General features: G+C 42.5%; 2 protein-coding genes across 2 annotated transcripts in view; one reads left to right on the plus strand and one right to left on the minus strand.

The window, feature by feature from the left end:
* The first annotated feature begins 1,475 nt into the window (after positions 1–1,475).
* Positions 1,476–7,994, plus strand: LOC135100681 (uncharacterized). Its single transcript, XM_064003830.1, has 5 exons — positions 1,476–1,632; positions 3,728–3,884; positions 4,302–4,702; positions 5,765–5,840; positions 6,044–7,994. Exons 1-5 carry the CDS (start codon positions 1,531–1,533, stop codon positions 6,766–6,768), a joined length of 1,461 nt encoding a protein of 486 aa, XP_063859900.1. The 5' UTR covers positions 1,476–1,530; the 3' UTR covers positions 6,769–7,994.
* Positions 7,995–8,993: 999 nt separating this feature from the next.
* LOC135100961 (tyrosine-protein kinase Dnt-like) overlaps positions 8,994–27,260 on the minus strand; it is a 37,504-nt gene continuing 19,237 nt past the window's right edge. Inside the window, exons 3-9 of the mRNA XM_064004577.1 lie at positions 14,593–14,845; positions 13,808–13,997; positions 13,034–13,400; positions 11,765–12,051; positions 11,404–11,538; positions 11,109–11,268; positions 8,994–10,705 (exon numbers count right to left, since the gene is read on the minus strand). Coding sequence (XP_063860647.1) covers positions 10,457–10,705; positions 11,109–11,268; positions 11,404–11,538; positions 11,765–12,051; positions 13,034–13,400; positions 13,808–13,997; positions 14,593–14,845 — 1,641 coding nt within the window. The 3' untranslated portion in view covers positions 8,994–10,456. The remainder of the gene's footprint in view (positions 10,706–11,108; positions 11,269–11,403; positions 11,539–11,764; positions 12,052–13,033; positions 13,401–13,807; positions 13,998–14,592; positions 14,846–27,260) is intronic.

A 27,260-nucleotide genomic window follows, 5' to 3' on the forward strand; every position in this document is an offset into this window, starting at 1 on the left:
CTAGTTGCCATGATATCCCACACACACACACACACACACACGGTATGGAGAGCAGAGATAACTGTGGAACAAATATTAATCTATGTACCAATGTAACCAAGGGAATGAATACTGAAAAGCAAGTGAATATTGATCGGGGCTGAATATTCATTGTGGAGTGAATAGGTGATCAGAGGAGAGTGAATATTTACAGGTGATAAAAAGAGAGTGAGTAATAACAGGTGTTTCTTTTTTATCATTAATTTTAGATGTGCATGAGAGAAAAAGGTTGTTTTGCTTATGTATGAACAGGTACACGATGGAAATAGATTGAGAGGTAACAGGAGTAATTTTATTTACCCCTCCTCCCGCGGCCGCGCTGCACAAGACTTCCTTCTTTCTCTCACCCTTATTCTGTCCACCTCTCTAATGCAAGAGTTACCCAGTATTTTCAGTCACTCATCCCTTTCTCTGGTAAACTCTGGAACTCCCTGCCTGCTTCTGTATTTCCACCTTCTTATGACTTGAATTCTTTCAAGAGGGGGGTTTTAAGACACTTATCCTTCAATTTTTTAGTACCGCTTTGGACCCTTTTCTGGGACTGGCATCTCAGTGAGCTTTTTTTTTTTTTTATTGGATTTTTTGTTGCTCTTGGCCAGTGTCCCTCCTACATAAAAAAAGAAAAAAAGAATACTTGTTACCTCCATTCAGAACTGTGCGAGACGGGGAAGGACTCTTTGCATTAGTCCATTAGTTAACTGACAGGCGGAAAATACAAAAGCCTGTTTGAAACTAATAGGCTGACGATTAGACTTGTACTGTTCATATCTGACATGCGCCTACTAACTATTATTACTACTACTTCTATTACTACTACTTTTATTACTACTTCTACACTACTACTACTACTACTACTACTACTACTACTACTACTACTACTACTACTACTACAACAACTACTACTACTACTACTACTACTACTACTTCTACTACTACTACTACTACTACTACTGTTACATGTTCTTTCTGTATATAATTTAGTAGATATTTCGTTGCATCATCCCTGTAGCATTAGTCATTTAAAAGACGTGCACGTGATTGCGTGGGCGCGGGCACACACACACACGCGCACGCATATAGACATACACACACACACACACACACACACACACACACACACACACTATATCTACTTTTCCATTTAACTTTTTTCTTCTATTGTTTTTAGTGTCATTACCCACAACAAGGACAACGCCAGCACAACACCGCGTAGGGGAAATCGTCATCAGATAACACGGCCACACCAGGTTGACAGAGACCTCCAGCTGAAGACACAGAAGTCAGCACCCGAGAGAACAGACGAAGGAATAAGGAAGCATAGGCTATAAAGATGCAGTTACTGGAGGATGTTGAATTGAGGACACCATCATTACGTCTCACTGGGATATCCTACGAGTTTTTGAAAGCTTTAGACGAACTTAATAAGAAACTCGTGCTAATGTGTGCAGCGGGGCAGGATGTAGCAGCGGGGAGCTCCTGAGAAGTTAGTGGATGTGTCACAGAGTAGTGGGTTGCTTGCACCTCAATCGTCTCCTCGCTTCTGCTCTCCATACTCGCCTACTGAAAGCTCTTCCAAATCTGGCTTCACTGGAGGTAAACATTTCAGCTTCTTACACACTTAGCTAGACGCCAGACTATGCCACCCAGTCTTTGATTTATGTTATTGTTGTATTTTTTCCAAAGCGATTTTCATTTTAATAGTATACATGCTAAGCGACATATTTACTTTTGTTCTTTAGTGTATCTCGTATTACTTTCGTATTCTTCCATTTCAATTTGCATTACTTTTATTCAACACGTTAACAGATGTTCACCCTTTGTGCTATGATTTAGTTACCTTTATTTAGCGTTACATTAATACAAAAAACTTGTCAGGATTTTTTTAGTTCTTTTCTTCCAGACGAAATGAGTTAGGATGTTTGAGGAGAGTCTGTAAGATAACTTCGGTCTGCTATGTTTTGTGGTGTAAAGGAATTCACAAATATAGAGTTTTGTTAATCCTGAGCTGGTAATGAGAAGTCAGTATTTCATCATTCATAAGTTTCTTATTTCTTTTACGCTTTTTTTTTTTTTTTTCAATTCGTGCTGTCATAAAAAGAAAAACAAATAGTTCTACGTGAAAAAAGTATATACATATATATATATATATATATATATATATATATATATATATATATATATATATATATATATATATATATATATATATATATATATATATATATATACATACATATATATATATATATATATATATATATATATATATATATATATATATATATATATATATATATATATATATATATATATATATATATATATATATATCCATAAAATCATCTTAGTAATTCATGTAGCAGCTCCATACCTCCCTGGCATTACAAGTGAGGTGCCTAGTGAAAAAATGTTCAGAAGTGAGAGCAGGGCAATGCGGGCATGGGATATACTTTCGTGCAGTCTGCTGTCATTTATAGTGCAGTACACCTGCTTTGATAAGGGCTACATCAGGGTGAAACTTTTCGTCCTCTTTGTCTTACCGCCAAACCTATTCACATGCTAAGTACGTACACACACAGAAAAAAAAAAGAATGAAATAAAACAAGATTCAAACGAGAGTTGACCTCGAACATTTTTTTTTTTTGTCTTTTTGTCTTCTTCATTAGTGCTCACTCATTAATGTTTACTGTGTACTATGTGATCAGTGCTTACAATTGTTTACACATTTACCAATAACTCATAAGAATAAGAATAATTTACATTAGAGACTGTTAAGAGTTGAAATGTCTAGGAATAGGAACCAATGTGCCAACCCTTACTGCCTCCCATAAACATTTAAATGGTGGCCTTCTTTGCCATGGGGACGCAAACAGCTGGCATAGTGCGATCTTAAGGCAACGCAACCTCTTTTAACTGTGGTATCTACAGTAGACCACAGGAGAGTCCTCGTATCTCGTAGAAAGTTTTTATTTTATTTGATAAATTCAATTTCTTAATCACTGTCAGTAACTTAATAAGAATAACAAACCTAGTTTATTAGGTTACCTTCAGTAATATGTGATACACGACTATACACATGTAGACTGCTGATGGGATTATAATGCATAACACAAAGTAGACTAATCTCCGAAGATAAATCTATTAAAGGTTGCATTTTTTCTTTTAGATCATAAGTCGAAATATGTCTGTACACATGGTATTTTGTTCCTCCAGATAGGTAAAAGAAATATAAACATGATGAATCTAAGTGAAATAATATTGTGAACCGAAAGTCTTGCACCGCCATCAGCTACTCCTGCGTGACGATCCCTATACACTGCGACACCTCTTCATTAGCGTTGTGCGAGATGTTGTCTACTACCTTATTTATTTGCATTATGGTACAGCTGTACGAGCCGTAACATGTCAGCGCTGGGCTGCTTCCACGGCAGGATTTCGTCGTTCCTTCCTCAGGAATAAATCAGTAAATTGCTGAGACCGGTGAATTTGCATTGGCGTTCAAGATAGAGAAAACGCCTACAATTAATGTGCGAGCTCAAACACACACACACACACACACACACACACACACACACACACACACACACACACACACACAGACACACACAAGAAGGAAATAACTCGTATGCATGTAACGGACACATTTTATTACAAGACGTGTGAACTTTTTTTTTTTTTTTGGTCGCAGGTGTTCTTACGTGAGTGTCAGAACGTAAAGAGAAAGGAAAACTGGCACGGAAAGCTAGCAACTTACGCAGACATGGCCACTGAAAAGCCCCGACCGCTGCTGCTGCTGCTGCTGCTGCTGGTGGCACCTTCACTCGTGGTAACTGCTGACATTGAAGGTAAGCTGACTTACGTGAACTTTTTTCTTGTGGCTTCAGAAGAGGAGGGATTTTTTTCCCACTACATAAATACAGATTCTCAAGTGTAATTTTTGTTTTTATTTCTATTTTGATGATCTATATCTGGGAACACTTATTTAAAATAGCCTTCCTTGTTCTCACGACTACTATTAAAACATTTAGATCAGTATTTAATCGGTGGCATTCCATCTGTCCGAGAACAGCTAAGCCGCAATTTCATTGCGATACAGTCTAGTGTCTGGAGATAAGAGATTCATGCTGTTTAGCGTGATTTATTACTGATCTGTTTCTTATTATATTGTATTGTGATACGATTCCACGAAGAAATTATATGCTGTCTTTCTCCAATGAAATGAGAAGTCTGAATCTCTAACACCAGGGTCCGTGTTTCCTCAGGCTTGATTTGCTCGGAACCGAAGAAGTCCACCGAGTCCAATCCCGTCCTCGTTGACTTGTCTCAGGAGCCTCAGCAGCCAACCAAGAGCATTCGCTTCACCGCTCCTATGAGAGACATAAAATGGGATGCAACCTTCATTTTTGTAAATATATATGAAAAAAAAATCACTTCTCGCATTTCCATGGAAATTAAGAAAACTAAATCCGGTGCATACTTTTACCCCCTGAGGCTGTACACAGAAAAACATTCCATAATAAACCACCGACTGGGGAAAAACTGGTTGAATGACGGCGGACAGGCGAACATGTATGTGAACAACAACAAGTCATCATTGACCATCGTCTTCCAAGATCCCAATGAGCATGACAAAAAGCTCGTTTTTGAACTAACAGACCCAGAGGTGAGTGGAAGAAACAAACAAAGGACATGAAGAAAAATATGTTAGGAGGAGAGAACAAAAGTAATTTTAAACGTTCATCTTTCATCTACTAGTCTTTCAACTTCTCACAAAGAAAGAAGACTATCCCATGAATTATTTAGAGCTTCATAATACATTTTAGTTTCAGCAAAATACTGAGATACTGAGTAAGAGCGCACATTATATATATATATATATATATATATATATATATATATATATATATATATATATATATATATATATATATATATATATATATATATATATATATATATATATATATATATATATATATATATATATATATATATATATATATATATATATATATATATATATATATATATATATATATATATATATATATATATATATATATATATATATTGAAGCCACTAGGACTACTTATCTAACTCTGAAGACACCACCCCTTGTTATCTATCTCTCTCTGAGAATACCATCCCTAGTTATCTATCTCTCTGAGGACACCATTCCTAGTAATCTGTCTCTCTGGGGACACCATCCCTAGTTATCTTTCTATTTGAGGACACCAACCCTAGTTATCTATCTCTCTGAGGAGACCATTCCTAGTTACCTGTGTCTCTGAGGACACCATCTCTAGTTATTTGTCTCTCTGAGGACACCACCCTTAGTTATCTATCTCTCTGAGAACACCACCGCTAATTATCTATCTCTCTGAGAACACCACCCTTAGTTATCTATACCTCTAAGGCTATCACCCTTCATTACGCAAATACAAGTTAATTTTTCTTGTTCCTCTGCTGTAAATATCTTGTCTGCTCCGGCCTGGCTTGTAAAATTTTCTTTAGTAAAAACTGATGAAAAGTTATCATATAGCGCCTCAGTTATGTGTTCATTACTATATATATCATCTGATCATCTCTGTTTAGTAAGTTCTTTATTTATTCATTTATTTGCACCTTGAGGTACTCCTTCGTGTATCACGTGTCGTAATTTTCTTTGTGTAAATTATGGATTAACAACTTTTGGTGATGTATTATATAGTATAAACATTTCCAGATTGAAGGAATCGACGCTGTGAAGGTGGTTGGGCGACTAGAGGTGGAGTCGTGTTCGGATCCTGAGAGTGTCCCAGGTTAGTTTCGTGAAGTCCACTGGCAGGCGAGGCGCTGGGGAGTTGTGGGAGCGCAAAGCAACGACTGAAAGTTAGAGGGATACCACTGACCTACTTCATTTATTCTATATTACCGAGATTTAGGGCAACATGCAGAATTTTTTTTCTTGTCCCTCCTTTGTTTTTAATTCTTTTTAATTACATTGGTTTTATCTTCATTTTAGAAACTACAACCACAACTACTTCCACCACAACAACGAGGCCTACCACAACCACCACCACAACCAGTACGACCACCACTACCACTCCCATCCCCACTACCACCACTCCCGCCCCCACCACCACCACTCCCGCCACCACCACTACCACCACCACCGCTCCCACCACTTCTGCCACAACTGAAGTCTTCCCCACCGACGACGCATTCCTCACCACAGAGGGCGAGTCCCCCCATATTGAGGCTGTGATTGGACCGGGCGGCAGCGAGGAATGCAGAGTTGTGCCGGTGTGGGCATGGGGATGTGCGGGCCTGGCAGTAGTGTTCTTCTTGTTCATCTTGGGACTCATGGCTTATTGCATCATCTTGCAAAAGCGCACTTGGAGGATTGAAACTCTGACAAAAAATAAAACAGGAGGGTTTGGATTGTCGGCCCAGGACATGCACTATTATGAGATGAAGAACCCAAACCTGATGGTTGGAAACACTGTCCCCCGAATCAAGACTCCTCGTCCGTCGCTTTCCCCAGGACGCTCACCTTGCAACAGCACCTACCGTCTGTCCGACAACAGACAATCCAATCCGACCCCGACACCCAACACTCTCAGTCTTCCTGCTCCTGACCTGGGGGACTACAAGTGTGACACTATACCTCCTGGAGAAAAATCGAGTAACCCACAAGTTTCCTCCTCCCGTGATGAATTGTGCCCCAGTGAAGAGCTTAATATTTGAGTTTTTAGTGGGCGCTGGCAGGCTGCCATGATGAATCGTACAGATCAAGAAATCTTTTATGACTCTCCTAAGCACTCATATGAACGCAATGTTAGATAAAAAAATCGCAACCATCTGTTTGTTCCTGATTACATGCCTTAACTTCAAAATTCTGTCCACGTGAGGGACCAAGTGCTGATGTCCAAATAATTTCACGCGCAAAAGAATTTCTCAGTTCCCCAAAAAATATATGTTGAAAGGTTTAAAAACAGAGGATAAAGGCACTCTCACAGAAAAAAAAAGTTTATAAACACCTTATAATTATATGCTCTGTGCTAGCCAAGCGGATTAAAAGCAGGATCTCTCAGTTGTGATTCAAGCGACCTAATGCTCAAACTTTTAGTATAAGAAACAGGACTCTGTAACTGTAATTCCTGTTGAATCTAATATTTCATGCACATTTTTCTGTATATAGAAATGCTAACCTGGATGACTGTAATTGATTATATACATTACTTTTTTTTTGTATGTGTATGATACGAGAGACTGGCAGGAAAGCCTCTTGTATTTTTACTGATGACTTTAATGCCCATCATATCGATTGGGTGAATTTTTATCACCCACTGATTTCTGTAGTTATGCTGCCCATGATTTCTCTTGCTTCTCTGGTTGTCCTCGTACTCATGCTTCACGTGACTGCCTAGATCTCTTGTTTTAGAGTTTTCCTGATCTTTAGTAGATCCTTTGCTTTCTCTGATCACAGTTCTTTATTCAAAGTGCGGTTTAGTTGAATTTATCCGTACCTAATGTTTCTTTGTCATGTCAGGTTTACTTTGAATTTAAATTTAATTTGGATTTTGTTAATACGCGTAACAATGTATCTGTTATGGTTTGAGGTGATATCTATCGTGCTGAGTGACCTGTATCAGCTCTTATTTCAAAATTCGTGGGCTTTGTTGATCGAAGATTGCTGTACCTGCTGTAATATTTACTTTACCAGCATTAATGTAACATATATAAAATTCTCTCTAGTAAGCAAGAGTAATAATCTAATATTCTTAAGTTAATTATCCTTCTGTCACAATAATTTTGATGTTTCTTTATGTATAATCCATATGTTTAATCTCTCTCTCTCTCTCTCTCTCTCTCTCTCTCTCTCTCTCTCTCTCTCTCTCTCTCTCTCTTATCCTCAGTAGTTAATCTATACATGGAGGTAAGGAAGAAACTGAAAAAGAATTCATAAATTTTCTTAGGTTTTATTCACCTGTGACTCACATATACTATACAAATGTAGATATTTATATATACAGTAAATGTACAATATAACACACACACACACACACACACACACACACACACACAACTTATATATACACATCCAGGAGCAAATAGTTCCCTCTAGACTCGCTGAAATTACTAAATGGACTCGCTTGTCTACTACCGACTTTCCCCGCGCAGCAACACTCGCCTCTCCAGCACCATGACGTTAGGACCAACACTGCCTGGCGCAATGCAAGCCTGTGTGAGTTATCGAATGTTCACTTGGCTAACAGAGGCAAGCGGCATGACTAGCGTTACCAGGACACACACGGGAAAGAAAAAATGTGGAGTTGTAAGATACCCCCCTCTCTCTCTCTCTCTCTCTCTCTCTCTCTCACGCATGCACGCACGTACAAATAAATGGCCTTATCATTTTTTAATCTCCCTTCTTCTCAACTCGTTACTTTTGAATCTTGTCTCACCCCGGAACAAATGGACAGGATTTCCTTGGACGTTATCGAAGACTTGAATGATTCAGTCGTGCCCTGTGCTAAGGAACTTTTTTATTTTTTTATATTTTTTTGTCAATTCAGAGACTAGAGAATATCATAAAGCAGTCGCACAAAACCTAAAAAAAAAAAAAAAAAAGGAGAAAATGGCTCGTTGAGGTGACAGTGCGATGTTGTGTCTCATCAAACTGAGGTGAGAGCGTTACATGCTGCAAAAATATGATACCAAAAAGAGTGAGTCACTCTGAAACACCAAGGGATGAGATGAAGCTGCAGGACTGTTCTCCACCTTACAACATAAACTCCATCCTTGTATTCCCGGTCTTTGTGTGATACGCTCACCGGTGACTCTTCTAAAGTTAGCTGCTTTGATGCCTTGTATGCTTCCCTCGGTGTTCATCTCATCAATAAAGAACAGCCACAAGGATAGGCAGCTGATGTAGCATGACAACAATTGAATGGTACTAAAACTCAGAATGTAACAAATAAATGAAGATATCATGAAGTAATGTGATCATATTTCATCACCCACTACAGTAAGAACAGGAATTAATAAAATCTATTAAACTTTATAAAACCAATATTCACATAAAGAAGTGCTTCATAACCACCAATGCATGAAATGGAGAGCACAGAGCCACTCGCCTGCCAGGGTAAGTGTACCAAAATGCCTTTGAACACCGCCGGCAACCCGATGCCGGACCCCTAATATAGGACTCCATCGGTGTAGAAAATATCACATCAAAGTCTTGCACTGGACAAGAGGTACAAAAAAAGCCTTACTTATAACACTAACCCAATGGTTGTCGGCCTTACATCAACAACATCGAAGGGAAGAAACAAATGAACGTCAATTAGCCCCGAAGGACTCACTGCTGAAGCAGGACAAGGTGTGGAGAAAATACTTATGACACCTTACGCTATGAAGTTGAAAGGACTCACTCTTGACTCGGTTTACTGGCTCACACTGCGTTATATAAAAAGGGACTCGGAACACTGAGCGGGAATCAAGCACACAAGCAAACACTTTACAGGGGATGGGGGGGGTGGGGGGCACCGGGTCCTGACCAGTACAAAAACTAAATGACTAGTGAATAGCTTGAGTCTGCGGTGACGTGTGCACCCCCGCAATGAGCACCCTGCTAGGTTTGTCCCCTCAGTAGTGCACCCCGTCACGTGTACGTCCCATTAAGAGTGTGCACGTACTAATAATTGTCCATTGCGTTACATACATACGTACATACACATTTGGCTAGGTACACATGGCCGAGGTGTTCACTCCCGTGTGAGTACGAGTACACCCTGCGGCGTGGAATGTTCGCTGGCCGCCAGGTGTAACACAAACCTATACAAGTGCACACAGATTATGCCTAAAATAGTTAGTCTCTAGGTAAAAGGACATAGAAAAGCTACTGCTATGAACACACTCGGCTTCCCTATCGTGTCTAGGCCGCCCTGACCACCCAACCCGCCCGGCCTGAGGGTAGGATCCCTTGCTGCGGCAGGAGGCGATGATTCTCCTTCCCTAATCTAGCCTCCTCCTCCACATGTAAGGCCCGCCCCTCTCCCTGTGTGTCACCTGCGGCCTCAGCGTGCTCTTTCCGCCACCTACAGGAAAAACTCGGAACCATCAAAGGTGGAGTTTTCCGTTTGCAGCTTTCTTTTTTATCTTAAGAAGCCACTATTGATATTTTTTTTTATTTTTTATGAAATAATGGTTTAGATATAGTTTGTGTCAGGTGTTTCTGGTATTACGATACACACTTTCGTTTCTACTTTTCAAACTTCACTTTTTCTATTTTCCTTTCCTTTTCTTCGATATCTTTGTGTTTCTTCTTGCTGTCATCATTCTTTGCATCTTTCTTTTTCTTTTTCTTGTTTGTAGATGAATTCGTTTTCGTTTGTCCCTTCCCTCCTCCTCCTCCTCCCTTTTCCGTATATCAGATGAAGCTGTTGAGTTGCTGGTGGAATGCGGCCAGGTAGTCTAGGATGAGCTTAGCGTGGGGTCGGTCGTGGGGATGGATGGCCCAGCAGAAAGCCATCACTTTGTACAAGTCGTCAGGGCAGTTAAGAGGCTGAGCAAGTCTGTAGCCGTCACGCAGGTATTCGGCCATCTCACACGCTGCCACCTCCACGTAGGGCTGCTGTGCCAGGGTGGTCAGCTCCCACAACAACACACCGTAGGACCACTGGCGAAGAGAGGACGAGGTGTGTCAAGAGAGGACGAGGTGTGTCAAGAAAAGAAGAGTCGTGTCAAGAAAAGAAGAGGCGTCTCAAGAAAGGAAGAGGTGTGTCAAGAAAGGAAGAGGCGTGTTAAGAGAAGATGAGACGTGTCAAGAAAAGAAGAGTCGTGTCAAGAAAAGAAGAGGCGTGTCAAGAAAAGAAGAGGCGTGTCAAGAAAGGAAGAGGCGTGTCAAGAGAGGACGAGACGTGTCAAGAGGCAAGTGTTTGAAGCAAACAAAATTTTATCTGTTCATTCATGGTATTTATCAAGCCTATTTGTCGAGATCTATATGATGAGACTGAAACACAGAGCCATAGTTAGATGTGTTCATTCAGTTCTGGGTGTGAATCGAACGCCGTCTGACTCACCACGTCGCTGGAGGTGGAGATGACGCGGTCCGTAATGACTTCATAGGCCATCCACTTGATAGGTCTGGCTAACTCTGCGCCGGCTGACTCGTAGTCCGAGGGGAAGAGGTCACGGGAGAGAGCGGCATCTGTGATCCGCAGCTGTAATTTTTCGCTCACCCTGTGAAAAAGAATCAGAAGGCGAATGGTTCAAATGGATATCAGATAAGCAACAAGCATCCATCATGGCAAGATATTATCTTCTCAACAGCTGAAAGAGAAGGCGAAGCTGACACAAGACACAAGAGACACTCACACACAGTTCCTGGCAGCGACATCCCCGTGCAGAACATTTGCCGTGTGGAGGAAAGCCAGCCCGTGGGCAGCCTGCACTGCCAACTCAACCAGCTCTGCCGCGCGCAGGTGTCCCCCGCGGTGCTCCTGCAGGTACCTGGCGCAGGGGAGAGGGAGAAGTGACGCTAAAGACAAGTACTCATTTTTAAGTTGCTGTGGCTCTTTGTAAAACCCTACCACTATTGTGAATTAGATAATACATTCCATTAAATCTAAGCAGAAAATAAGTGATATTACTGGTGAACTAAAGAACTAAATATTCAAAAATATCAGTCTAGATACTGGTAAGGATAAATACTTATCAAAACTCTGCGGGTACTTACTGCTTGAGATTTTGGTACCCGTGGAAGGGGTAGATGAGGAAGGGAGAACTGTTGTCTGCGAAGGAGATGCCGACCATAGTGAGGACGTTTCTGTGGTAGAGATTGAACAAGTGCGTGCCCTCCCGGTAGAGTGCCACCACCTCGTCGTGCGGGGCGCCCTCTGTCACCGTCTTAATGAGCACCTGCTGGTCCTGTTCTGGACGGTCGCGTTGAATCCATCCTCGGAACACTCTTCCAAAGGAGCCTTCATGTGCCACGGCTGTAAGACGCACCCTTTGCCTCTCAACCTGGCAGGGACAAAGACAAAAGACGGTTGGACACGTGTGACACAAACTTCTGAGGACTTAAGAGTTACGAAGGTACAGGAAGGGGGGAAAAAAAACTATAATTGGGCGAAATTCTAGAGGGAAAGGGAAGAGGGAGCGAATAATGATGAGGAAAAGAGGTAGTCAAGAGCTTCAAGGACTTGGAGCAATAGATATAGAAAGAGAAGTAAATAACATCAAAAGGCGAGGAAACAGATAATAATGGAACGGGGGAAGAAAGTCATAACAGAAGGGGAGGAAGGAAGCGACAAATTAAGAGAGGAGACAGAAGGGAAGGAGTAGTAATTAAGGAGCAATAAAGAAGAGGGAATGAGAGACGAAGGGGCGATCAATGGGGAGATAAGCAGAAGCGAGAAACCCAGTGAACGAGATAATCTAAACGTCCCAAAGAGAGCATTAGGGTAATCTGCAACCTTAAATCTGGAAAAAGACCGATTACAGACGCCAACTCAAAATCGTAAAACTTTAGTGTCCAAAGAATCCCGTAAATGCTGATAACCTTTCTGTCCATATGTGGAGTTGGGTAAGGAGCTGAACACACTCACAAAAGATATAAAAAGAAAATTTAATTTGCGTGAAGATATCTAATTTTCCACTTCACAAATCAAGCGCTGCACTGAAGACAATAAAAAAGCCATTTTGTTTTAAATTCGCAAATAAAGAGGTTTAAAAGAGGAGAGATATTGTTAGTGAATGAATGCTTCTTGCGCTACAACAATAGACAATAGACAGAAAAGGATTGAGAAAGTGTGCAAAACTCAAATAGCAAGCGGTTGTCTGACTGTTCTGCCGTTTAGAGGGAGTCCGCATTGAGAGACCGAGCCTAACCTGTGTAACCTTTCCAATAGTGGGTTGTGACTCGCTACCTTATGTGAGGACCGCGACACCGGCCTCTTGGAATTGAAATGGTAGTGTTCATCAGCCAGAAGTGACCTTTACTCACCTCCATCTGTCGGAACCTCTCCTGGAGCTCGGCAGCGGACGGGTCGACGATCACCTCCGACCTACTAAGGGAGCTGGACGACTGACAAGTATCTCTACTGCCGCTGTCTCTGCTGGCATCACATGCGTCCCTGCTACCGCTCTCCCTACTGCACTGGGTGAGAGAGACGGTTGTGGACACCTGGTTGTGGGCGTGGGCGGGTGTAAGGGGCGTGAGGGGCGTGATGGGAGTAGTGAGTTTCCTGAGGGAGGCGTAGGAATTGATGGTGATTGAGGAGGGAAGGGTGTAGGTGTTGTTGTTGGGAGTGGCGGCGCGAAGCAGTGTCGAGTTAGTCATGGGACGAGCCTTCACCCCGAGGTCGTTCACGCTGGCAGGGAAAGAAACGTATTCATTTGTAGACAAACTGGCTCATATTGACCAATAAAATAACAGAATGGTAACTTGGAAGTGGTGAAAGAAAGCAGGGCGGGCAGGGCAGGCGAATGGTGGACTGCCCCGGAATAGTAGTGAAGCAGAATAATGAGTACAAAAGATTCAAAACAGATTTGTCTTGCACTTAAACCACAGACTGATGACGACAATAAATCACATATACTGATGGTGATGATGACGATGACTATGATGATGATGACAATCACAACAGCAGAAATGCAACAATAACGATGATAGATTACCTGCACTGTATAAGAGAAGAACTGAAAACAATGAAACAGCTCAGAAAATAATGTCGAAAATAATACTAATAACAATAAGTACAGCAGCAACATTACTCACTCTAGAATCCTGTGGTCGCGATCCCTCTTAAGCCTCCTCCTCCTGACATACGCAGCGAGACCGATGATGGTGAGGACGAGGGTGAGGCCAGCCAGGGAGGGCACCACGTAATAAGCCACGGGCATGGACACCTCGCCGCCTCGTTCTCCCGGCGGGCCGAGATGCGGGGCGTACGTCTCGGCTGACTGACCTGCGGGTGGGGGGGGGGGGGGAGGCGAGGGACGTGAGTACAGGTTGCAAAATTGGTATACAGAGCAGGAGGATGTGAGGAGGGGTCGGAATTATGACTCATATAAAGAAGACTATGACCTGAGGCTGTAGGGACGGAGGGTGTGAGTACAGGTCGGGACTGACTCACATGCATAAAGAAAAGGAAGGTGTTCATCAGGTGTACATCTTCAGGTATGCAGTGCTAATCATGTTCATCCGATAAGGGGGTCCTCTGCTAATTTACGAGGCATGGTGTATTCTTTAAGCTCATTAATTCAAGACTTATCGATGACCAGGACTGCAGAATGTTCATTACTGCCAACACTGCTTGCATTCATCACCAAGGAACGCTATCTCTCTCTTTTTTTGCTTTTTTCTTCTATAGCGACATACAATTACCCTTCCAGCCTACACTCACCTTACACAGACTACTTTTATCCTTCTCTCAACGCATCCACGCACACATCTCTATCACATGTCCCCCCGTACCTCTCACAACGCACTGACGCACACACCTACACGCAACTCTCCCCTGTCCCTCACGCATCCAGGCATTCCGAAGTCCCGAGACTCACCCTCCAGGCAGATCTTCCGTCGCATGAAGTAGAGGACAGTGGGCGGCTGGCGGGGCCTCGGGGACGTCACATTGATGTTCAGAATCACGTCGACCTCAGCGCTGCGTATACCTAGGCAGGGCAAGTCCAGCCTGAAGGTGAGGGGCTCCGTGGGAACAGTACCGGTGAGGGAGACGTTGACGGAGGGCGGGGCCATTGGGGACGGTCCGGGCGGCTCCGTTTCGTTGGTCCAAATGGCCATGTTGTACAGCACCTGGTGGGGACGAGACGTGAGGGTAAGTATTAGTATTGCATAGTGTATACAGTGTTTGTATTAGCGTTGAGTGGTAAGCTTATTGTATTATCTCTTTATTAGTATTATTATTTCTTTGTTTTCTTTTATTAAGCTTTCTATGCCTCCAGGGTAAATAGAATGATCAGTGTTATAATTATCACCAGCAGGGAAAAAAATTTACAAATGAAAGAAATTACTACAGAAGTAAACGATTTTACAGACACCACCATAACTGAAGAAAATATATTGCAAAAAATGAATAAATAAATAAATAAAGTTGAATTAAGAGACGAGTGAAGAAAACTAAGCACAGTCAGAATTTGCGAGAAAAAAGCCTATAACTTAGAAAAAAAATTACAGTCAAATTAAACATTCCTCGAAGTAAAAACCATTGGCACAAATACATAAAGCTTGCGGCCCATTGTGTGCTGAGATGAGCCACGGCCGCCGCACACTCGGAGCCATCTCAGGGCGGGGATGGTCGCAGTTTGTGATAGTGGATGGCATTCATTAAACCCGCTGGCATTGTTTCCCTCGCGAAGGCCGGCGCTGTGGGAAGGCGGTTGGAGGCGGAGGCGTTGTTATAATATTGCCCTCACACATACACGCCCACTCACAGGAAGCTCAAATACTCCCGCTTCCATTCAAAATGCCACATACATTCTCCTCTTCCTACTCTTCCTCTTCCTCCTCCTGCTCTTCTCCAGCATATCTTTTATGAAATACAAATGGTAAGCACCAGCAAGAGAGACTGAAACATTTCTCAAAACGCTGCTACCAACGCCTACACGCACCTTTCCTCCTCCTCCTCCTCCTCCTCCTCCTCCTCCATCTCCTCCTCCTATCATATCCTTTAAGAGGAACAAGTAATATTTGACAAGCGACGACCGTTTGCGCCGAATACCACGACAACTAGATGACACACGGCCGATTACGCGCCTGTAACGAGGACAATCTCGCTGCTCTGGGAGGCTGAGAGGCTGCGATTATTATGCTACAGCGCGGCGCGAGACGAGGTGACAAGGTGCAGCAGGGAGAGGAGCAAGGTGTGAGGTGGGAGGAGCCAGGTGGAGAGTGGTGACGGTGCTTGTTGATGGTTATGTTGGTGTTGCTGTGCCTGGTGTGGCGATGCTTGATGCTTCTTAGTAACATGTGTTAGACCGTAAGGAAAATGTCATAAGAGCTGTTATTGGATCTTTTTAACGTTCATTATTTGGAGAATCGTTTCTTTTCTTCTCCTTGTGTCGTGTTATACATCTAGCACGTGTCTTGTTTATTATCATTAACGAAGTGTCATTTGTGTTGACATGAATAATTCTTCGTCAATGAGAATCCTCCAAGATATCAAAATGTAAAATGCTATGAGCGACGATAACGAAAATAATAATGACGACGACGATGATAATAATGATGAACAATTCCACTTTTCCATTCTGTCTCTCCTACAATTTCCTCCCCTTTCATTAAATCACCTCGTACTACCATTCCCCCTCTTCCTCTAAACCTCTTTACTTCATCACTAAAACTTACCTTATGCACGTCAAACTATCTTCTTCCCTTCCCTTCCTCCCTTCCCTCCACGCCTCTCGCCCAGTCTCCCTCCCTTCCTCCCTCCAGGCGACGTGTGAGTGGCAGGCGCGACCAAGAGCCACTGTTGCATAATCGGCGTGTAATAACCTGAAGCTCGTCATGCGTAAACTGCTCGTTAGGGTTGCCAGGGTGATGACGGAGGGAGGGAAGGGAAGGGCGAGGGAAAAAGGAATGTGAAGAGGGAGAGGAGGGAAAGGTAAGGGAAGTTACGAGCAGAGAGAGAGAGAGAGAGAGAGAGAGAGAGAGAGAGAGAGAGAGTGTGTGTTTTTGGGAGTGACAAGAAATGAAAGTCAATAGCTCATTCAGTAAGTCAAAAACAGTAAGATTCTGCAGGTCCCACGTTAAACATCTGCAATACTATTCTTGACAAGCTCACAAAATGTAGATGCAAGAGATGGAGTAAAAAAAATAAATAAAAATAAACAAAGTAAATAAATACGGGAAGGCAAGATTGATGAAGTAGAGCCAACAACAAATTGTACGAAAACGCCAAAAGCAACACCACCATCAAAAAAAAAAAAAAAAAAAAAAACAGCGACAAGAAATAATGATAATACAGTTACACACAAACAACAATATAACACGAGGAAAACAAAACATTCTCTCCTTCCTTCCCTCCTCACACTCTCATCCCAACCCACCCTCCTTCCGTCACCTTCCTTCCTTTCACCTTCCTTCCCTCTTACATAAAAAAAAAGTAACAAAAAATACCTAAGTAAAATATAGGGGGAAATCTGTACGTAAATGTGTGAAGACCTCGACGAAGAAAACGGGGCTCGTGCTGTTAATGGCAAGGTGAGGTGTTGAAGGGGGAAGCTTAACCTCCCGACGCCCCAATTATCCGTGGCAGGTGTTCAGGTGTTGCCGCCGCCCTGAGGAACTACGTGCAATTATCGGCAGAAGGGTAAGGAAGGACTCCGATCAGCAAGACAAGGAGGGAAGGAAGAGGAAGAGAGAGAGAGGGAGAGAAGGAGAGGAGGGAAGATGTTTGTTTGAGGTGAAATGAATGAAAGAGAAGCTTAGTGTAAAGGAAGGAGTGAGGAGAGGTGTGAAAGGAGAAAGAAACGTAGGAAGAAAGGAAGGAGGGTGAAAATGAAAAAAAAGGGAGTATGACAGTGGGAATATGAGAGAGTCTAAAAATGTAATGAGTAATAAAAAAAAGGAGCTAAAAGAAAACAGACAGACTGATTTGCACACAGACAAGTAGATATGCATACAAACAAAGGCAAATGTCCAGGCAGGTAGCCGGACACGCTGATAGACCGAAAAAAAAAGAAAAAAACAGCAGCAACAACAACAATAAAAGTAACTAAAGCAGCAGCAGAAGGAGCAACCCTAACAACAACAACAACAACAACAACAACAAAGAAAAAAATAGAAAAAGGCACAAGAATATACAACAAGAAAACAACAACAAGACGATAGTAAAGAAGGAGAAGAAGGAGCGAGACAGAGAACAAAAAAAATAAGGAAGAAGTTAATTACAACCCGCTAAATATAAAGTAGCGAGACGACCCTTCCAGTAACCGTATAAGTCGTCCCCAGATGGCCACACGAAGCACCACCGTATTGCAAACTTTACCCTCAACTTGGGGAAATCAGCGACTTGAAAAGGTAATCAACATAAACAAGTCTCCATGATCACCTTGGCGGGAGGAGAGTGCAATGAAGAGCTTCCTTCAATTGGAAAAATAAAAGAGATTTGAGAACCGGAGAGAGAGAGAGAGAGAGAGAGAGAGAGAGAGAGAGAGAGAGAGAGAGAGAGAGAGAGAGAGAGAGAGAGAGAGAGAGTCATATTGCTTGTAAATTCAGAAGTAGAACTTTGCATTTTTCTCAATTTATTTTTCATTTTTTTATTTGTGTTTCGTTATTGTTTTTTATGAAGGTCTTGAAATAGCTCCCGTTAAAGAGGCACCGTCCGGGGCGAGCTACCGTGGGCTGTCGTGGTGGCGGTGGTAGTAGTAGTAGTAGTAGTAGTAGTAGTAGTAGTAGTAGTAGTAGTAGTAGTGATGGTGGTGGTGCTGGTATAGTAGCAGCAGTAGTACTATTAATTATTGTATTTCTTTACTAGTTAGTGACTTTCGTGTGTGTGTGTGTGTGTGTGTGTGTGTGTCATTTACCAGATAAGCATAATAATTCTGCTAGTGTTTCTTTTTTTTATTTATTTATTTTTCTTACAACTTATTTACACCGGCGTTGGTTTACGTTTAATATTTTGTGTTCATGTCTTTCATTTTTGTTTTTCCAGTGTTTTGTCTGTCATCGTTCTGCAACTTTCTACCCCTTTATATCGCCCCCACCCCCCATCCCCCCATATCCCAGCACCCCTTCTACTCCCACACACATCCCTTGTTTGTGATTCTTGCTTGTTTCCTTTTGTCTCCAGTCTAGCATTAATATTTGTTATTTTTAGTATAGTTCTCTATCATTCTTACTCATTTTACATGTTTTCCTCTTTATTTGAATGTCATCTCTCTCTCTCTCTCTCTCTCTCTCTCTCTCTCTCTCTCTCTCTCTCTCTCTCTCTCTCTCTCTCTCTCTCTCTCGTCGCAACACTCACCAGAGAGGGAAGTCCAATTACCTGCGAAGTTCTCAGGAGTTCTGGTGTGGAAGAAGAAGAAGAAGAAGAAGAAGAAGAAGAAGAAGAAGAAGAAGAAGAAGAAAAGAGGAAAAAGAAGAAGTAATTGTAATTAAGGAAGAAGAAGAAGAAGAAGAAGAAGAAAAAGAAGAAGAAGAAGAAGAAGAAAGAAGAACGAGAAAGAGGAGAGGGAGGAGTAGAAAAGGAAGTAGGGGAAAGAAAAGACATACTAACAAAAGATAAAGAGGAAGAGGTAAAAAGGAGAACAAGAGAAGAGAAAGAGAAGGAAAAAGAAAAGATGACAAAAATATGGATATTTTCGAAAGATGGTATACGAAGCACACTTTTTTAATTTTCTCCCTTCTTTTTTTTTTATCATCTTTCATTCTTTCATTCCCCGTTTCCTCATCCATCTTCTCTTCTTTTAATCTCCATGCACATTCATCCCGTCCTTCTATACAACCACATCTTATTCCTCCTGGTTCATTCCCTTCCTCTTTTCACCTTCCTCCTTTTCCCCATCTCTCATTCCCTTCACGTATCCTGACCCTTCCTTTCACCCCCATCTGCCTTCACTCGTCCTGCCCCTACACGCCCACATCCGGCCGCCCACGCACCCCTAAAGACCCAATACGTAACCGTAGGCGAGGGTGCATCTGACAGCCGCCGCCAATTGGCCTCTTGATGTCTTAATTATTCTCCTCAACAGCCTATGGAACCCTTGGCTGTCCGTCCACACTGAGAGGGAGAATGGGAGGGAACGAAGGATAGGAAGGTTTGGATAGAAGGGAGGAAGGGGAAGGGATGGAAGGCAGGGTATAGAAATGATTCAGTGGAATGGTATTTTGAAGTGAGGAGTGAAAATAGAGGAGTAATGAGAGTAATGAGAGAGGAAAACATTTTTACTCCAACTTATTTACTCCCTTTCATCTCTCTAGCTGCATTTCTCCGTCATTTATTTATTTATTTGCTCATTCTTATATTTCATTTTTTCTCGCTTGGGGTTCATTTTTTTAATTTTCTTCTCAAGGTTTAATACGTTTCTTGCAATATTTCATAATTATGTTCCTTTTCTTCCCAGCCATTCTCTCTCTCTCTCTCTCTCTCTCTGATAGTATGGGTGGTAATGTAGATTCTTCCCTCTCCTCCTCCTCCTCACCCTTTAAGTAGCGGTAACAGCTTAAGTTTTCCCTGTGCCTGCATTTTTGTTGCTTCCACCTCCTCCTCCTGTACCACAATCTTCCTATCCCTGCCACGCCACGCGAACAAGAGAAGGATGAAGGTCGAAAGTTTTTTTTTTTCTTTCCACGAAGGAAAATGAGAAAGAAGAGGAAGTCAGGAGGAAAGTAAAGTTATGTAAAGTTTTTCAGTGACGCAATATTTTGAGGTTTTGATATGGTGCCATTCTCCAGCTAGATAGATGGATGAACAGATAGATAGATAGATGAATTGATAGATAGATATATAGATAGACAGATATAGATAGCTTTATAGGTAGCTAGGTATATACGAGTAGGTAGATACACTCCTTACCTTGCTATGATTTTGAATTTTTATCAAGACTGTCTCGCTCACCGTTGACGCCTTGTCAGTGTACATAACAATATAAATGTTTCCATTGGTATATAGAGAAAATAATCATTTGCTGTTTTTTTTTTTCTGCATTAAGGGTAGCGAAGTATAAAAAATGGTTTCAGAGGAGAAATTAGGAACAAAAGAACTGCTATCCCCCACGTTCCAATACTGCGGAGGCCTCGACGTCTCCCGCACCTAGTCCAGCGCGAGTTTCCGTTACGGTTAGGCGCAGTACTTCGTTCTTCTCTTTGTTTTCCGCTCCATTAATACCTGAATATTTGCGTCCAAGTGGTGAACGTGCCGCGGCCTTCCTGCGATGATTGGTAAGTGACGGAAGTAGAGTCACTGCTGCCTTTTAAGATAATGTTCTCTCTCTCTCTCTCTCTCTCTCTCTCTCTCTCTCTCTCTCTCTCTCTCTCTCTCTCTCTCTCTCTCTCTCTGTGTGTGTGCGTGGGGGGGGGGTATTTTGTTTCATAATGTTATTTATGTTGGAGAAAATGTTTTGAAATATTTATAGGAGAAAAATATTACTAAGTACTTCAGGGACAGTGTCCAACTTTTATTTATTTGTTTATTTTTTAATTAATTAATTAATTTTTTTTTATAATAATGTCTCAACATAGTGTGTGACAATTATGTAACTTTGGCAGTGAATGTTTGAGACAACGACTTAATCGGCAAATTTATGCTTTGGTGCTAAATGTGGATGATTAAGACATTTATAGGAGTAGATTTAGGATCAACTAAGCTAAAAGAGTCAAGAGGCACGAAGCGAGGCTAGCTGCTGTCACGATACATGCCCCGCCCACCATTCAGGTCGTGACGCCGGTGTGACGTTTAACTATGACGTGGGAGTAATCACCGACCCAACCGGCAGTTACGTCTTTGTAAGCTGTTTAAAGATTCAGTGCCTCATGGTATTTATATTTGAGCTGCGCCTCTATTTGCGAGTGACTGAGGCGGGGAGTCAAATACTTTAACCGTCACACAACAGTTGATAGGCTTTTATCTTTGTTGTGTGATTATTATACGCAGTCAGACAGTTTTGTATTTTTTTCGTCTTTCAGTAGCAATGAATGAACACGTTTCATCACAAAACAATTGAATTATCTTTGTTCAGAGCATCATTTTATCTTTAATCTCTGTCATTCTTGTTACATATTTAACATTTCGTGCTCAGAATAGTTTATGCAAGGAAAATATTAATATTTCTTTTATGCTTAAATTGCTCTGCTCGTCAGCAAAATATAAATTAATGAATCTCTCTCTCTCTCTCTCTCTCTCTCTCTCTCTCTCTCTCTCTCTCTCTCTCTCTCTCTCTCTCGAAGTCGCTGCAACACAAGCTCATTTCTGCAGCAAAAATCCGTGGTGTCCCAGAATAAGGTTTGTTTTATGCAGCTTGTTGTGGATCCACGTTGCATTTTTATGGTAATGCAGCATCGTGTGCATTAATGGGGCGGCGCCTAAGTGCATGTTATGGCAGAGTAGCAGTCTTGGCGGGGCGGCATTCTTTGGCCAGCGTGTGTCGACCATTCAATTAAAATTCCCTAAAAAATTACGGCTGTTCAACACAGATTGCTCAGGTGTCGCTCAGTAATTCGGTGGATGTGTCTGTCTGTTGACCTGATATGCGTTCACTTGTATACACACACACACACACACACACACATCAAAAAGTATAAATAATTGAAAGTTTACTTGGCAAATGTTATTCCTCGATGCTGCTTATTAACATTAGGCTGCTACGTATTTTCCTTTAATTAGTATGTTAAGCTACATTTCATCGGTCTGCCGCTGCTGTAGCTGGGGTCCGAGAATATATTACAGGCAGGGGACAGCCGGCCGCGCGGTGCCCTCGGTGTGTACTGTTACAGAAGAAAGCGCCATTCACACTCGAATATATTACTGCCTCTACAAACAAATTTCCCCGTGCTATTTAAGCCTGAGAAGTCTGAATAAATTGAATATAAACAAATGTGTGTTAGCTCTCCCTTTATTCATTTCTCACCCCTTTCCTCCTTCATTTTCTCCTCCTCCTCCTCCTCCTCCTCCTCCTCCTCCTCCTCCTCCTCCTCCTCCTCCTCCTCCTCCTCCTCCTCCTCCTTCCCCTCCTCCTCCTCCTCCTCCTCCTCCTCCTTCCTCCTCTCGTACGATTAGCAATGACCTATACAATGCGCAGAATGCCAAAGCAAGTCATTACGTTATATGCAAGCACAAATTTTGATGCTTAACATTGTTGCGTTTCCTCCTTTTCCTTCTCATTCCTCAAAGTAACGTATAATTTTTCACCAGCCTAGACGAGCCCTGTGTGTATTTGCTTTTACGTGATGTATACACCAGTAAAGTATTAGTAACGATAAAAAAAAAAAAAAGACTGTCATGCAATCCTGAAATTCTTTGTGCTTCGAAGTATGTTGCTGATTTGGCATTTGTTAGTGTGAGTGTGGCAGGTGTAGAAAGAAAGGAGGCGCGTCCATGGAAGTTATTTTCGATGTTGTGCTTTCGATGTTGTTGGAGTTCGCTGTACGCTAAGATTTGCCGGCGCCACATGATCTCGATGTTGTGGCGAAGAGGCTTCAGTAAGTCACTCAAGCTAAGATTTGTAATTTCATCCCATCCTGTGTTGCTTTGCTGTACCTTGCTTTCAGGTGAATAACAGCGCATACACACACACACACACACACACACACACACACACACACACACACACACACATTTTCTCCAGGAATAGCGTCTTATCTTGTACAGATTTCTGCAAAGAATCCTCATAAATTTCCTCCAGTTGCGAAACTGCCACGGCCGCCGTTCGCTGGCTAGGGCGAGGCTATATTTGACTTGCCGAGCCGATCACATTTCGCCCAATGACGCGGTCTCGGGACATGGGGGTAATTGTCTCATTATTTAGGTGGTTGCAATAAGCGGGGATATATTATGCATCTCTTGGCGTTAATTGTCCTGAGAAGTGAGTAAGGAAGGGACGGCTGGTGGAAGGAAGCGCTAGTCATAACGCTCGAAATAAACCGTGAGTCGAACCAGAGATTTAGAGACAATAGATCAACAGTGTATACAACTCATTCAGTACTTAAGCCGTTTCATTAGCCAATTTACACGCTCCCATTAACAGCACGTGTAAAATGCTTATTGCTCCGATATCCACTGAGCACTGAGGGGAGGTGGTGGGGCGACAACACGAAGGCTTGCCTACTGAATCCAGTGAACACGATCCTCCAATAAGTAACAACAGGAATTTTACATCACAGCTTCAAAAAAGGAAATAATTTCTTGCTAAGGTATTGTGGTATGTAGTTAAATGTTAGACTGGCGAGCTGGAAATTAAAAACAAACTTAAATCTTGAGTAATAGGTAGTCGTTTATTGTTTCCTCTCTCCTCCTCCTCCTCCTCAGATTTCCCCACGCCTTACGTTAGGGGACAGACAGACACAATTAGCACTTCTGGTAATGAACAAACACGTGAGTTGCCTTCCCCTCCTCTGTCACGCGTCGCCTCTGCCTCCATACATCACCCTTTCTGTACCCTCTAATTCCCAACCCTCCTCCTCCTCCTCCTCCACCTCTCCTCTCTTTTCCTTCTCTTCTTTGTCGTTCTCCTGTTTCCTCTTTATCTTCCTGTTCCTTCTCTTCATCGCGTCATTAATTATTGTCTTTGGTTACTTTTCATTTCCATCATCGCCTAACTTTCTTTCTCCTTTCTTTCTCAATTGTGTTATTTTCTCCAATTATCATTTTCTTTTCCTGCTCCTCTAGATTTGTTTTCCTTGCTGCTTCTGTTCCTCCTCCTCCTCCTCCTCCTCCTGCTCCTCATATATTAAGAAATTTGCTTTATTTTTTTCCCAGTTCGAGATCTCAAAAGCCTTACTTGCTCCCAGCTAGCAATCAGTTTCCATTACCAATCTCTCTCTCTCTCTCTCTCTCTCTCTCTCTCTCTCTCTCTCTCTCTCTCTCTCTCTCTCTCTCTCTCTCTCTCTCTGTCTCGTTTTTTATCGATAATGTTACGATTTTATTGATAATGTGTTTGTCTTCATTTATTTTATCATTTTGTGTTATTTTACATTGTTTTCTCTTTCTCCTCTCCCCTTTTCTACTCCCTCCTGTTCCTTCTCCTTGTCCTCTCTTCTCCTCGTCATCCACCACCTCTTCCTCCTCCGCCTCCCCCCTCCCCTCCCGTTCATTAGGAGTGGAACACTTCAATCAATGTCACCAGATGGACGCGTCGAGTATCCCCCAACACACACACACACACACACACACACACAAACGCACACATTCCTCTCTCTCTCTCTCTCTCTCTCTCTCTCTCTCTCTCTCTCTCTCTCTCTCTCTCTCTCTCTCTCTCTCATTAGCGCATCCCTTTTATCATTTTTTTTTTCGATGCAAAGTTATAACCCGTACATTTTTATAGTGTGTGTGTGTGTGTGTGTGTGTGTGTGTATGCGCGTCTGTACGCGCTGTTTTAAAACACTTTTAGACTACGAGTAACTTACCGTCGTGTGTGTGTGTGTGTGTGTGTTTGTCAATAGACGTGATGGCGCCGGCCTACGATGCGGCTTCTCATAAAGGCAATATTTTTCGTGTGCTCGGGGGAGTTAGTGCCGCCAGATGCATCATTAGCATATTAATATCCCGATTATCTGGAGTCTAGCGGTTTTGTACGAAGTGATGGTGACTGTAGTATGTGGCGGTGATGGCAGCTAGGGTGGCTGTGGTGTGGTGGTAGTGATGGTGGTGGTATACGAGTAAATAACAGTACTGGGGCTGTATTCAGGAACACCTCTGAGCCACACCTCTTCTAAAGGCTCTACTCTAAGTTACACGGTATTTTACTTGTGTTTTCATGGTTGTATTGACAGAATAGCAAGATTTCTACAATGCTGACAGGAATATTGCACTTGGAATCCTGCAACTCTCCTCTGTGGCCTTTGAAAATAGTCGTGGAGAGAGAGAGAAGCGTTTTTTTTTTAATTTGACTGGTGTGCTGTTGGTTGTGATGGTTATAGCAGTAGTGGAGTGGTGTTGCTAATGGTTTTAGAGAAGGGGATAGGGAAGAAAGTAGTGAAGGAAGTGGTGGTGGTCGTGGTGGCAGCAAAATAATACTGCCAAAGCTCTGTAGGTGGTAGTGAAGCAATGACAGTGCAATGGTAGTGGTGGTGATGGTGGTGGTCATGGTGATAACGAGCCACAGAGGCCCTCGAAATATAATTAATTAGCTTGCAGGTAAAACAGGTACTACAGGTATACAGGAAGGCCCGATCGAGACCAGGTGGCGTGTAACAGAGTAATCAAGTTAAGCTGAGCAGAGAACCTGTTAAGTCAGGAAACGAGTAGGGTGAAGGGAAGCCATTCACCCCGTTTTCTATAACAGGAGAAGAGGGAGCAGCATGTCCAAGAGAAACGTGGGGTATGCGTCTTGTAAGCTACTGGTGGTGGTGGTGGTAGTGGTGGTAGTGATGTGGTGGTGAAGGATGTGGTGTGACCTGGCTTGTCCCACCTATTTGTCTTGTTACTGGGTCGTATTAGGTTAAAGCTCTCTCTCTCTCTCTCTCTCTCTCTCTCTCTCTCTCTCTCTCTCTCTCTCTCTCTCTCTCTCTCTCTCTCTCTCTTCTCCACAGACACGTATTAAATTTAAATTGTTAAGTTTTCTCATTAAGATGTACATATTCAGTGTCGCTTTTGTCTTATCAATAAACTGTTTATTATTATTATTATTATTATTATTATTATTATTATTACTACTACTACTACTACTACTACTACTACTACTACTACTACTACTACTACTACTACTACTACTACTACTATTTACACACATAACACACACACACACACACCATAAATACCTCGAGACACACATACACTGAGCTTAATGAGCGACACACAAAGGCAAGCTTACAAGAGCCGTATGCTACTCCTAATCCCCAGTGTTTATGCGCCTCCGCGGCCAATTTAACAAGCCGCTTATGAGGGCAGGCCGGGGAGGGAAAATGACCCATAACATCCTGATGCGCAGAGGCTGACTTTCTCCTTCCCTCTCCCTGTCTCCCTCCCTCTATGGATCTTGGCAAATGACAGGCCTAAACTCAAGCACTTGGAGGAAGGAATAAAGGGAGGGAAGGAGGGTAAGGAGGAGGAGGAAGGTATAAGGGACGAAAGGAAGGAGGAAAGAAAGAGGGGAGGGAAACAGAGATGGATACGCGGATGAAAGGAAGGAAAGAGAAGGTGAATTGAAGGAAGGGACGAGGGAATTATGATACAGAATTAGCTTTATTTAATGATATATTAAACTGAAGGTTAAAGAGAGAGAGAGAGAGAGAGAGAGAGAGAGAGAGAGAGAGAGAGAGAGAGAGAGAGAGAGAGAGAGAGAGAGAGAGAGAGAGAGAGAGAGAGAGAGAGAGAGAGAGAGAGAGAGAGAGAGAGAGAGAGAGAGAGAGAGAGAACACAAAGGACGTGAGAGGGAGGGAGCCTATGCTGTACGAGGAGGCGAGGCCAGGCGAGGGAAGAATGAAGAAGTGCGAGACAGTGAGTGAAGAGATGAAGGAGAAGCGTGAGGGCATGGAGGGGAAACGGGAGCGTGAAGATAAGTAGGTTAGGATGAATTGGAAGAATGAAGGCAGAAAAGGAGAGGTAAAAAAGGAG

This window comes from Scylla paramamosain, chromosome 5 (genome assembly GCF_035594125.1).
Source record: "Scylla paramamosain isolate STU-SP2022 chromosome 5, ASM3559412v1, whole genome shotgun sequence".
Classification (NCBI taxonomy): Eukaryota; Metazoa; Arthropoda; class Malacostraca; order Decapoda; family Portunidae; genus Scylla; species Scylla paramamosain.

Bases quoted from the DNA above. Each gene is read 5' to 3' on its own strand.
- LOC135100681 (XM_064003830.1), top strand. From the start codon at position 1,531: ATGTGTCACAGAGTAGTGGGTTGCTTGCACCTCAATCGTCTCCTCGCT. The intron at 1,633-3,727 runs GTAAACATTTCA...TTTTGGTCGCAG, and splicing joins CAAATCTGGCTTCACTGGAG to GTGTTCTTACGTGAGTGTCA. The intron at 3,885-4,301 runs GTAAGCTGACTT...GTGTTTCCTCAG, and splicing joins GGTAACTGCTGACATTGAAG to GCTTGATTTGCTCGGAACCG.